Below are 13597 nucleotides of genomic sequence, written 5' to 3'. Positions count from 1 at the left end.
AGAACCCACAACTCTGTATGAGTTGCAAAACCTCCTTAGACTGACTAATTATAGAACAAATGAATTGAGGAGTATGGGGAGATCACCCTGTCTTTGGTTCACTTATTGAAGGCAAGAACGAAGTGGGAATGGAGTGAAGCACAATCCGAGGTAGTAAAGCTCCTTGTTTGCTTATCCCATTAAGAATAAGGAGTTTGTCTTAGAGAATGGTTTATCAGACACCTGCCTGATGGCGTGTTATAACAAAAACATGACAAACGCCAAAAGTTAATTTCCTATTCAAGTAAAACATTATACTCAACAGAAGAAATGTTTAATGATTCTGAGAAAGTGCTACTGGCAATGATGTGGGGATTAAAATCCACTGTCATTGTATCCAGGTGGAGCACATCAGAGTAGAGACTGCCCAGCAACCGCCCGCATGCATGAATCAAAATCCCTGTATTATCAGGGAACTAAGGGTGAATCAGGCATATCTGCACAGCAAGAATAGTGTGCCCAACTGATGACACCTGGGATACTATAGAGAGAGAGATATCAAGTTCAAGTTTCCTTATCATCACCTAGTACTCTTGGGGGAAGTTTTGAGGTCATCTGTCAGTGGTTAATGATCAAGACTGACATCAGTGATGTTTCCATAGAAATGAGGACTTCTGTGTCCTATGTGGTGGACACTTGAGTGAAACTAAGCAGATTTCGAAAGGCTCTGTGATATGTTGTTCCAGACCTAGTCTGGATAAACACTCAAAGGGTGCTGATGATGATGGTAATAGCAGGTAGATCCCAAAACCACATAACTAACAATGGAATACAGACAAATTGAAAGTGTTTCTGAAACAATTTTAAATAAAACACTGCACAAAATCACTCTCTCATCTGCAGGCCAATAGACTAGTGGAGAGATATGATTAAGTATTGAAAAGTATTTACAGGCAGCTGCGGTTGGTCACCCAGACACTGTAAAAGAGGTTGTCAAGAAGTTAGAAGCTTATAGAACCAGAGCCCATTCACTTAGTGGGTCTGTGTCTTTCATCCTGATGAGGGGGAGAATTGAGGATCAATTAAAAGACCATGGTGGTTGTTCCATAGAAACATTTATTTTAAATAAAAAGCAACATATCATGTGCTTGATTACAAAGGAGCAGTCAAAGACTCCCTATTTCAAAAGTATATCCTTAAAATAAAGCACACTGTGAATGAGACCTCAGAAAGCAGTCAAATTATGATGGGTTTGAAAATGTTGAGGTAGGCCATGAAATGCACATGGAGTGGCACCATATTCAGGAGTCTTAGAAGTATTGGCATGGGGCCAAGGGAACTGTGACCTTCTGCAATCAGGACAATCAAACCCATGTCACAGTTGAACTGTGCATGTCAGTTAAGTGTTGAACAGAGATCTGGACCACATGATTGCATAAAGGGTCAAGGACTGGCAATATTTTCCAATTGTACTGCAACCATTTGAACAGCAGGAAGTAACTATATATCATGCAATTAATGTTTTAGTTGATTTGGCTCATAGATTTATTTGCAAATTATTTATATATTAATATTTGCACTCTTTCAGTTTGTTACTGGTCATTTTTGTTATCATTAGGGTTAGGAGTGGTCACCCCATCTACCCAGATCCAGTTTCCTTAGACATGTGTATGTATCAGCTGTTCCATTTGACTGAGTATAGTGAAAGTAAGACGTAGTTTTATATATTGACAAAGAAAAGGTCTTCCTGCTCACTTTAATGAACTCTCTTGTGCTCCCTGGATGCAGAACGCAACAAACTTTCTGTCTCAAAGGTTAAAAAGAATGGACAATCGTAAAGCAATTTGTTGATGAAAAGAGATAATAAGAGATGTTTTAATCTGATTTCCACTACTCATATCATCCCATCTATTGTTCATTGTTGTAAACGATGTTAAACATATGTCATGCCGGTTCACAAAGGTCCAGGGTAAGCAAAATATCGGCACATGCACGTGCAGACTGTAAATGGGTAGTGACATTTCTGTATATACAGTTGATCCCAATTATTGCAATAACATTCTCATTTTGAAATGTATTTAAGAAAATCTAGGGCCTGATTTCTGGTTGCAGTTTAAATCTACCACCTGGATGAAACACAATAAAGATATGTGGCCCGTTTATATGGGCCAGACATGCGCTTTAAATGAGTCTGTACAGATGCAGCTACAACCTTCTCCTCACACTGTGCCCTTTCTCTACACTTGGCATCCGCCTCGTTGACCTTAACTGTCAGTCTTCACTATGCAAAGCTTCAACGGTGTTTTGTTTTACAAGAATAATTGAAACATTTTCATAGACCACCAAGTCTTGTTCGGCGTGAAGTGCACATCCGCCTTATGGAATTTTGAATGAGTTATTCAAAATATAGCTAGATATTGATTAAATCATAAATAAAAACATTCACAGAAAAAGAGTATTCTGAGATGGTTGTGTATCCAAAAGCTACATTTACTGGTCTTGATAATAAATAAATATAAAAAAAATTTGATGAGGTCAGACCTACAGATAAGGTGTGTACCGGCCACTTTTACTACCTAAAAAAGGCAAATATGCAACAAAAATTAAAATGGGGAGTAAAAATACCCCCAACCAAAAATGGGAAACATACACATTTGACCATATGCCCTTGCATTCACTCACACAACTCCATGGATATGTTCGGACCAGCAGTGCATGTAGTACCACAGGAAGAAACTGCTATTACTGCATGATCAGAGGAAGTAAACAAGTATGGTTTAATGTGTATGTTAGCCAGATGCAAAGAAATCATTTTTTACAAAAACATTCTCGTTTCCCAGTTAAAACATATTTTTACTCACTTGTAAAATACTCTCATTGGGAATTGGAATTACATGTTTACTCCCTAAAAAATCATTTTACTTCCAGTTTAAAAAAATAGGGAGTAACAATCTCCCACTTCAAAATCTTATCTTGAGCACTGGATTAGGTCATCTGTTGCATCTCAGTTTGAGTGTTATGTACAGACGAGTTCTTGGTCAAATGATGATACAAATCTGAATACTCTTCCTTTGATTTGTGAATATTTCTATTAATTACTTTGTTATTTTTATAAAGCATATTGAAAAATCCATAAGGGTTGAGCACTTTTTGCATAAATTAATATTGGTTTCATTATTATGAAAATCTTACCATAACCCCATAGAAAGGTGTGCGTATTATAGCCTGATAAGCCATGGGAGGGGTCATCAGTGGTGTAATATCCCATCTGCAGTTATGGCCAGAGACAAACCCCACGGCCATGATTTGGGGAAGGGTCATAATCACCCCTCCCATGGTCTATAAGGCTTATAGTACGTAAGAGCAATAGTGATATAGATTTGGAATTGTGGCGTAAGTATACAAGTTTTAATTGCAAGTAAAGTAAATAGACAATATGTGTTTGTAAATTAAATGTGGTTTAATATTGTATTACTTAAGTACTTACGTTGTCTTTATAAGATAAGGATTTTAATTGTACACTTGGTTGAACTGGAACTGTTTTAACATGAACAATGCATTAGGTATAATGAAAAATAACCATTTTGCGATAGAAAAGTGAAAGTATTTTCTCAGGTTTTAGCATGTTTGCATTGCATTGGGTATTGTCTGCCATTTTGAAGGTGCAGTGAAAAATAAATCCTCCCAAATCCTTGGAAGAAATGGAAATGGCACTGCTACTTGTTGAATGCAGTTACATTGTTTCTTCTGTCTTCCAGTGTGATTCAATACAGAATGTTTGGAATGCAGTCAATACCAGTAGATATTGGCTGCCTTCCAAGCATTCTAAGTGGCTGAGAGAAATTCAATAGTGACATTGATATGTTAATAATGAAATAATCCCCACCCATGAGTAATTCACCAGCTGATAATGACCCGGGGACAAACAGTTATTCACTTGAGCCTTAACAGCGGCCCCTGTTGCTCTTGCCAGCCAGTGAAGCCGTTAGGTGGATCCCACCATGGCCGCCATGAAAATGGAAGGCATGGCGGTGCGGGTGATGTGGGGAGGACCATGGCAGTGCTGCAACCCTGATAAGTATGTGCAAGCCAGGGAGGCAAGGGGGCAGTAGAGAAGGAGGGAAGATGGCAGGTGGGTTTGCACCGAACCTGGGCTTAGACTGTTATGATTCTGGCCAGGTTTGGAGCAACCAGATTGGCTGTTTGAAACCACACAGGTTGCTAATGAACATTGACAGCCAAGGACAACAAGGGCATACCAAACTGCAAATTCAATGCAAAGTGTGAAGAAACAGGTTAGTGCAGGAAAGTGATCCAATGATGGCAGGAGTAAAGATATAAGGAAGAGGCATGTGAGAAAAAAGGGTTATTCAAGTGATATGGAGCATGAGTGGGAGATGTGAAATACAGCTGGTAAGGGAAAGAAAATGGGAAATGAATGGGGTAGATGGGGGCAGGGAGCAGATACGAGAAATAGACGAGGAAAGGTTATACAGTTGAGAGTTTAGAAGCAAGTAGAAATTATCACACCTGTAGAACAACAAACAAGAATGTTGCTGAAGCATGTGAAGGTGATAGAAACCGTCCTAGTATTGTTAAATACATGGTGAAATACGTTCAAGCAGAAGAGGGATGAAAGCCTTGAGTTATTTATGATGAGCTTGAAAATATTAATAGTGTAGTAGTTTCCTCTTAAATTATTTTGTGTAAATCAAGAGTATTAAACTTTAACGGGGAAAGTAGACATGTTCATATCATGTTATTTGTAGCTTAGGCAGACAAGTTAAAACACGACAAATGTTGGTAAGCATTACCAAGGAAACTTACTAATTCCTTCAATATTCGTTAAATGAGGTTTGATTTGGCTGTAAGGCGCTGAGCTGAACTACTAGTGAAAAGGGACTTTACAGGCAAACATGTGAAAGCTTATGGGACAGATAGGGCAGTGCTGACCTTGTCTATGCAGCAAATATTCCTTGCTAAAACTTATATATGAGGTTTAACTTGAATTTTGCAATTTTGTAATATAGTTCACGTCTGGATCAAAAGTGAGATAGCAATCCCCTAGCAAGCATGTTGGGTTTATGCTCAATGGAAATGGGCGACAGAACAAGGGTGGCTGGTGGAATGTAACGTTTTGAGTAGATGGAAGCACGAAGCATTAGCAGTTATCCTCAACTTGTCCTAAGAGCTGGACCTGTGATGGCCACTCCTTTAATAACACTACTTTTTACAGTTACCTATGTCTGCTATCATGCCCACATTACTGCTAATGCAAAGGGCAATGTTCCACTGCATGTAGGAGCCTAAGGGCAACACAATCAACCTCTGGGTTCCAGAAGGTGGGTAGGAATGCAACACACGTCAGACATGACAAAGAAGTAACACTCAGGGCTGCTCATCTTCAACTCTCGGTGCAGGAGGAATACTAAGATCCAATGGTAGGGTGAGGCTTGTTGTTGTTCTTTTGGGTAGTGGACTGGCCCCAGGCACTGTGTGTGGGTCCATGATTGATTCCTGCTATCATCATGCTCAGGATAGTGCGTTGAAGTATGGAAACATATGTTTTAACAGAAGTCTTGATTTCCGGTTAGCATGATAATTAACAGTGCTGCAACAGTATTGGTGCTTATTCCCCCATGCCCTCAAATAAGAGGAGTGTGGATAGATGTACATTTTAGGCAGCATGTCCCTGGTTTGTGTGTGGAAATATGCACACAGGGAAATGAGCTGCAACTGCTGGATATTATGGTCTGGCTGCCACCCTGGTAGGGGTCACAATTTGCCTCTAGCACATTTATATGTTGGGAGGCATGCTGCCCTGTCTATTTGTCCTGTGTGGAGAGGTCTCAACAATGCGCTATGCAACTGGCCAGAGAAACATCGGCTATAATGGGTATCTGCACTTTGTCCACCATTGAGGTTTGTTAACCACCTTTTGCGACACTATCACTGGATCATCTCACTCACCTGATATTTGAGATCATTGCTCCATGAGCCATTGTTGTATTGGATACATCTTGAGCTGCATGTCGGGAATGATGTAATTGCATGACACCATCATGCCAATTAGTTTCATAACATGTAAGCAATTTCTCTGAGTGTTTAATATGGCAGCTAGCATTTCCTTCTTTTTGGCTTAGCATAAGGATTGGCTTCTGTTTGTTGAATGAGAAGCCCAGTGGATGCAGGAGATGTATGGGTTTCCTGTCTGTTTTAGCGACAAATTGCTGCACTCTTTCGCAAATAAGCTGCCTTGCACATCCAAAGGGGGGTGGGGGGGTTGCTCATAGGAGACCTTGTATAGGTTATGCCTGAGCTATACTTTTAAACACAAAAAGAGGGACAGGAAAACCTAGTGTTTGGCTGGCTGCAACTTATACACCAGGCAAATTTAACTGTAATTGTCAGGGGTTTTGACCCATGTTCGAGTTATTATGCTGCAACATTTGGGGCTTTGGGCTCAGAAAATCCAAGATGGCCGAAAAAGGCCACATTTGCGCCAGGATCCAGGAAAACCGTGCAGTTTTTGCGCACACCAAAATGGTCGCCTGACCTGCCACCCACCAGTGCGAGCGTGATGGGCCAGGAGTGCCATGAGTGGAATGTGCCAAAAGAAAAACAGCAGTGCCTGTTAGCTCAAAAACACTTTGAAAACACCTTTGTTTCTCTAAATGCAAGCTCAAAATGCCTATTTTAAACATTGCAAGATATTCAAAAATCTCACTGAACACCAGCAGACATTTGGCAGAATGTAGTCTTGTGTGCATACAAAATCTGGAAAGATGAAGAGCCCAAAATATTGTTCATAATGAAACTGGCTGAGCTGTGGATGTCAGCAGCCTAAGTTAAATTGGACTGAAAGACACTAACATCTAAATGTTTAAAATAAATGAGTGACCTACTGTTGAGTGTCACATAGTTTGCAACTGTTAAATGTCATAGTTTTGAACTTAGAATCATCATTCTAGCTGCATGTGTAAAAATTGTAAGTTTGATTTGGATGAAGAAAAACTGGGAACAAAAGTGACATTTAACTGAAGCCTGGTTTGAAGAGAGTGAATTCTGCCCGGCAACTACCCGCGACAGGAGTTGAAACTTGCTCAGCCACTCTTCCCAGGCCTGGCTGCATTCTGCTGCCCCCACCAAAAGGAGATGACACCTCCCTGATTGAATCAGGGGAGGAGCACCTAGGACTGGAGGTAAACAGAACAATGAGCCTTCCTTGGCTCAGGCAAATGTTAAATTAGGGGGGTCGTAAATGGCTTCCTCTTGAGAGAAACGGGGAGGGGCAGTGCCTCTGTGAGCAACTTGAGTTGGAGGAAGTGGACAAACCAGAAATTCCACCATGTGCTTTGGGAAACCACACCCCTCTGGGCCAGAGCATAATTTTTAAAAGATGGATAATTCATAGTACGGACTTGTCAAAATTATATTATTAATATCATTATTCTTGTGATTATTCTGTGCACATTTTAAGAGGTGTTAGGACTCTGTACCATGTCCTGAGGCAAAACCCCATGAATTATGGAGATGCAGACACAGGGTTCACGCTAGAAAAATGAAAATTTACTGGAATATGTGTAGAAAGGCGGTGTACATCTGTGTAATTTTTGGTAAAAATCCAATATTGTTAAACCAACTAAAAACGAAAATAAGTTGCCATTTTTTAACCCTGGCTCTTAGAAACATCAGAGTTGGAACAGAGACCTACCCGAAGTAATATGTGATATGTACATGTAATGTCAACCACTTGTGTATTTGGGAAATATGTTTAGTTATGAAAATGATTTTCTAAGGTAAAAGCAAAGGGGAGTGTTCTTTCTTTGGAGCCATAAACATGACGCCTGATGACATAGGATAACTCACTGCTCCCTTCTCAAATCAGTTCAAAGAGAAATCCTTGACCTAACAAATCATGAGTGGGTTGGGCATAGAAAGTTAGCATCCACACCCATTTTCAAAAGACATAAAAAGAGCCACTGGAAGCCAGACAGAGACATTCATTTTCCAACCTTCAACTGAATACCTGCGCAGCACGCTGACGGAGAACTCCAGAAACCAGAACTCCAAAGATCCAGACTAACTCCAGAACAAAAACTCCAAAGAGCTGAACTCTTCAGCAGGCCTCAAAATCTTTTGCAAACTATTCAACCGCCGGGCTGTGCGGTTTGATGCTTCCTAAGAGTCCTGTGTATCCAGAACAGAACCAGTACCCAGAAAGCAGTGCGGTATCCAGAATCCACTTGATCCAGACCAGAAGAACCAGAGACCCAGACCAGACCTCCGTGAACAGAATCGGTGCCTGATTGACCCGCCGAGCAGAGAGAACCGCAACTAAACTTGTTGACCAGATCCATTCCTTTCATATTTATAGTGTGAGTACCCAGCTAGAACTGTGCAGAACCCATCTCTTAGCTTAAAATAATCTGATTCAAAACATGTGAACCTGTTTAGAACTGCATCATAAGAAATCGTGTGTTCCTCCTGTTGATTCAAACCTTTCAAAGCGCATCTGTCATTCCGAAACTGTAATTTCATTTCTGAAAAACTACCTTTACAAAATCGTCCGTATCTTTGGAACCGTGCATCCTAGGAACAAAATTTTTTATTGTAAAGCTAAGATTCCCAGCTTTCCAACAAGCTCTAAACCGACTTGCTACTCCTTATAGCGCCTCCGTAATTGCGCTTGACACACCCGAACAAGTTCATTTCATTTCAACCACGTGTAGAAAGATCTGTCCTTTGCTTCCATTACTGAAATACGTTTTCAACCTGATAATCCCTCATTAATCATTGTTAGTGGGGACCTGAACTGATTTAAAGTATCTCTCACTCACCCTGAACCTGTAGAGGGAATTAAAATCAATTTTAGCATATTTCACTCCCTTGTAAATCACCTGTAAGTCTTTCGCCTGTGTTTCAAAATCATCCCTGGTGCTATAAGCTTGCTAGGGGGGAACTGAATTCGTATTGTACTGTGATTGTATTCCTGAAGACTGTGGCCCTCATTACGACCCTGGCGGAAAGGGTTTTACGCCAGCGTAATGCATGGCGTACCTTTCCGCCATACTACGAGTTCCCGTAGCGCCATGGTGGTTTTTTCGCCTGGTTTTTCCGGGCGGAAAAATCCATGGCGCTACGGGACCTGTTGTTAATTACGCCACCGTAATTTACGGTGGCGTAATTAACGCCTTCCCCACTCCCATTATACCCTATGGGGCAAAAATGGGAAAGGGTAAATGGGGATTGGGCACTTACCGCCCCGCCAAGGTCGGAATGGGGCGGTAAGTCCGCCAACCCCCATGGCGGAGTTGGCAGCTCTGCGCCATGGACCATGGTGCAAATTGCACCATGGTCCTCCGCCAGGGTCGTAATGAGGGCCTGTGTGTGTTACTTCCATCTCCTTACATTGCATAGGGGGGGAGTGAATTGTCAGAGACAAAGGCCCTCATTACAAGTCAGGCGGTGGAGCACCATGGTCCATGCCGGATTCCGCCATGGTGGATGGCAGAATTACCGCCCCATTCCAAGGTGAGTGGGGCGGTAATTCACCATTTGCCCTTCCCCATTCCCATTTTTGCCCCATAGGGCATAATGGGGATGGGGAAGGCGCTAATTACGGCACCGTATATTACGGTGCCGTAATTAGCACCAAGGTTGCTTAGCGCCTTGGACTTTAACGCCTGCAAAAAGCAGGCGTTAAAGTGTGAATCAGGCGTTAAGGGTTAACGGCGCCGACGGAGCTGTTAAACCCTTAACGCCTGACTTGTAATGAGGGCCAAAGTGATCATATTATCTTTTGCTGAAATCATATCAAGTTTATTCCTGTGTTGCTTCTTTTCCACCTTGCATTTCCTTGTACCATATAAAGCATTCTCAGCTACCTTATCCTCTATACTACTCCTAAGTAATTAAACCAGTGTGCTAGTATAACATCATCCATTGTTGATCACTGTCATATGTCTAAGTGTGATATCAAATATTAATTTATTATAAAAGTGTGATATATCTATTGTTTAATTTTTCAAATAAACCTTTTTTTTATTTGCAAAACAAACCTACTTCTTGGCTCAGTGGGGTCAGGGGGATTCTAAGAGAGGGGCGTTATACAAGGGTTCATCATCCAGATTATAACTTGTCATAAAAAATATATAAATAAGGGCTTCCCTTGAGCAATCCCAGACAAGGCACTGACTTAGTGGGAATGCTTGATTGGAGTCATTAACATAATCAATACAATTTTTCTGGAAGAGACCGACTTCTTATATACTGTGTGAAGAAGGGAGGAACAGTGTGAGCAACAGAGCAATAATTTATTTAGAAAAGAGATACCTTGTGAGATGTTTTTTCTTGAAGGATGTCCTTGAGGAATGTAGTACCCTCATCAGGCTCCTATGATCTGATGCCACATCTGGTCACCACTTTCTTTAATAGGTCAGTGTACTGAATAGGATCTTCATTTGGTGAAGTGGTCACAGAGGGCTCACCGTCATCAATGACCATTGTAAACCATGACCAATGATCTAAATAAAGCACTTCAAGCTCATATATGTCATCTTGTTTGACTAATAAGGCGTCAACATTTGCGGCTATGTTATGCTTGGGTTTTGGTTTTATTGAGCTGATATCCTTCAGCTACAGTATCTTGCCCCCTATTTTGGGCTTTTGGTTCTTGCTTTCAACAAAAGATGTAATTTTTGCCTCTAGAAAGGCAGTTATTGCACACACAATGTGCGTCCTTACAAGGGAACAGGGAAACGTTTAAAGGGGTATGCTCTAGGTGTATTGAGGAGATACTGGGGAAAGAACTATGGGGGATTAGAGGCATTACAGAATGCCAATGAGTAATCTCAAAACCCCAGACAGACTCTCCCTACTGTGTGCCTTCTCGCTAAGAAGAGGTCAATAAAGGTCCTCGATTTGCTTCCTATATACCGCTTGGTCGATGTTTAAACTGTGTAGTGTCTATGGCCACAAAGAGTCAGTGAGTACTGATGAAAGATGCATATTATTTACTCCATGTACATCCAGCCAACAATGGGAAAAAAACGAATTTGAGGACGTTGACAGTTCCTCTGCATGTAGAATAGGAATAGTGTTACAGGAACGCTCATGTCAACATGACTTTTTTGAATTGGAAGAAAAGCAAGATGTAATCCTCTGAGCCAAGCACTACATGGTGCGCTGTTGAGAGCATGTGACTCCAAGCAAATTTACAAGCCTTCGAAATATATCTATAAAGGCTTGTGGCGTTGGTGAACAAGTAGTGCTGACAAAAGGGTATTGCGGCTGTATAGATCCTCAACATCTCCTAAATGTTCGATTCCTGCTGTCTTTTAATGAGAAGAAGAAGGATAAAGAAAGAAGGAGAAGAAGGAGGAGATGAAGAAGAAGGAGAAGAAGGAACAGGAAGAAGAATACATTGACAGGTAATTAATTACATAATGTGGCACTCAGTGAGACAGTATACATGGTGTGCCGGAATTGCATATTTGGTATACAACGTGACCTGGCATTCATAATTTCAATTATAAAAGACTACATTTCAGTTTGGTCCACAAGACGATGTAGGTACCTGAGAGTGAATGACAGCTCAAATGTTGTATCTAGGGCTTTGTTACGAAGTTTGTGCATGAAGGTTATTAGTGCAAAATGAAATACAAGACTATTAAAAAAGGAAGAGCATTGAGTGTTAGTTTTGCCAATACAAACTTTAATTTGTATTCTACAAAGGTCTTAGAATAATAGTCTTTCTTTACAAAATGAAACATTACAAAAATACTGACAATTTAATATGATTTTTTTTTGATACAATTGTTTCTAGTTGTAGTTATTTTTAGTAAAAAAATTACTACCACAGAACTACAATTTTTTAGTCGACTAAAAAAATTAGGTCTTTGCTTCTTTAAGCAGCACAATGTAAATTACACAGGTCATGACACAGTTTATATTCATAGTGGATATATCTAAAAATTATTTCAGAAATAATATTTTACATAGTTATTTTGTATGTTTTGTACAATATTTATATAATATATATATTTATATAAAATCATAGCTTGCTATAATTGAAATGATAGGACGGATTTTGTTATAAGGTGCAAATGGCCAATCTATAATGGTGAATATGATCCCTTTTACATTTTCGCCCTTTAACAATATTCAATGAATGTCTAATACTGTACATTTGCAGTTTCAATAACTTTCCCTTCAGCAGAAAGATTGGACATTGTCCTTTTTTATCTACTTCAATATTTGCTATGGTGTAAGGGCTCAAGGTACACAGTATGTGGTGAATGGACAAACTATGACTGATCGCCTGGTCCGGCCGTTCCGCCCAGCAGCACGTGCCCGAATGCAGGATCAAAGTTCAATGGGAGTCAATCCCAAAATTCATAGTGCTAACAGATTTAGCAAGACAGACCACAATAATTTCACAGAATGTGAAATCCTGAGGGTGGCATCAAGGGCACGCAGAAAACTGCTGCATGTTGTCATTTCTGGAGGTCTTCCCTTATGGCAATCTGCAGCTCAACTGATGTTGGAGCGACGAGTTCACACTTGAAGAACTAACAATTTTCTGTTAACGTCAAGATATGTTCTTTAGAAGTGGAAAAGGTTTGGGTGGTAGATCCATTCAGAAGAAAATCTGGTCTTACACTGGAAGCTTCTTCTGCCATGCAATATGTAATTGCGCCTTGTGCATCTCAAAAATGGGCTTACTTCATTCTGAACCAACATCACAGTATGCATCTGAGGCACAGACAGGATTGTGGAAGAGGTGACTCCATGGAGCAAGTCCTACAACTAATTCAGTGCTATATCCTGTCTACATAGTGCTATATTTTAATGTCAGCCTTCTTACTGCACAGAATTACTGCAACCTAAACAAAAAATGGCTTGCCCTCAATAACAGTTCACTGCTCTCCTTGGCGTGGCAAAAAGTGTTCATTATAACATGAGCACTTAAGAACGAGTTTCACATCCTGAAGTCTGGCTCCTCCAGTATTTCTTTTGTTTGGGTTAAAAATGAATGCAACCCATTTCATGCATAGATGTGAGCTAAAGGCCTCATGGCAGACGCTGCTTCATTCAAAGAGAGGTCTCTCCCTACATTCTACTGTCTGATGAGATTTGAGAGCAACAAGCAGTTGCCTTCAGCAGTCCTTTCACAGTCGTGCTCTGCAGGCCTCACACCATATTGTGATGATTGTTTCGCTCAATGATGTCCACAGGTGAAAGGATTTCCCGTCTGATTGGAGGGGGCTGGGATGCCTTTGCCTTCGGTTTGAAGAGGTCAGACACGTAGAAGACCTGCAAATTGAATTAATAATATTTGATTAGGGAATATGCAACAATATTTCACAATTGTCTTCCAACGCTGTTCAACAGTATATGTATTCAAATAGAGACACTCTTGGGTGTATCATCATGTCAAATCAACTACACAAAAGGTACATGCAATACAACAGGAAACATTTGATTTCTAGGTCATATCCAACAGATAACAGTGATAACCAATTTAAGATTTTGGTTTTTTGCTGATATATTGGCCATTTCAGGGCACATTTCATTGCAAGAAAAGGGTACTCATCAAAGATTCCTCGTGAGCAAA

At 40.5% G+C, this 13597-nt stretch overlaps 1 protein-coding gene across 2 annotated transcripts in view; it reads right to left on the bottom strand.

Annotated features, from left to right (window-relative positions):
* Positions 1-11674: 11674 nt before the first annotated feature.
* PLPP3 (phospholipid phosphatase 3) overlaps positions 11675-13597 on the bottom strand; it is a 90812-nt gene continuing 88889 nt past the window's right edge. For both annotated transcript variants that reach the window (XM_069642113.1, XM_069642112.1), the window contains exon 6: positions 11675-13296. In XM_069642113.1, coding sequence (XP_069498214.1) covers positions 13174-13296 — 123 coding nt within the window. In that variant the 3' untranslated portion in view covers positions 11675-13173. The remainder of the gene's footprint in view (positions 13297-13597) is intronic.

Source organism: Ambystoma mexicanum, chromosome 1q (genome assembly GCF_040938575.1).
Source record: "Ambystoma mexicanum isolate Mex_15411 chromosome 1q, UKY_AmexF1_1, whole genome shotgun sequence".
Classification (NCBI taxonomy): Eukaryota; Metazoa; Chordata; class Amphibia; order Caudata; family Ambystomatidae; genus Ambystoma; species Ambystoma mexicanum.
Note: the sequence above shows the minus strand (reverse complement) of the source record. Positions and strands in the feature narration are given on the sequence as shown.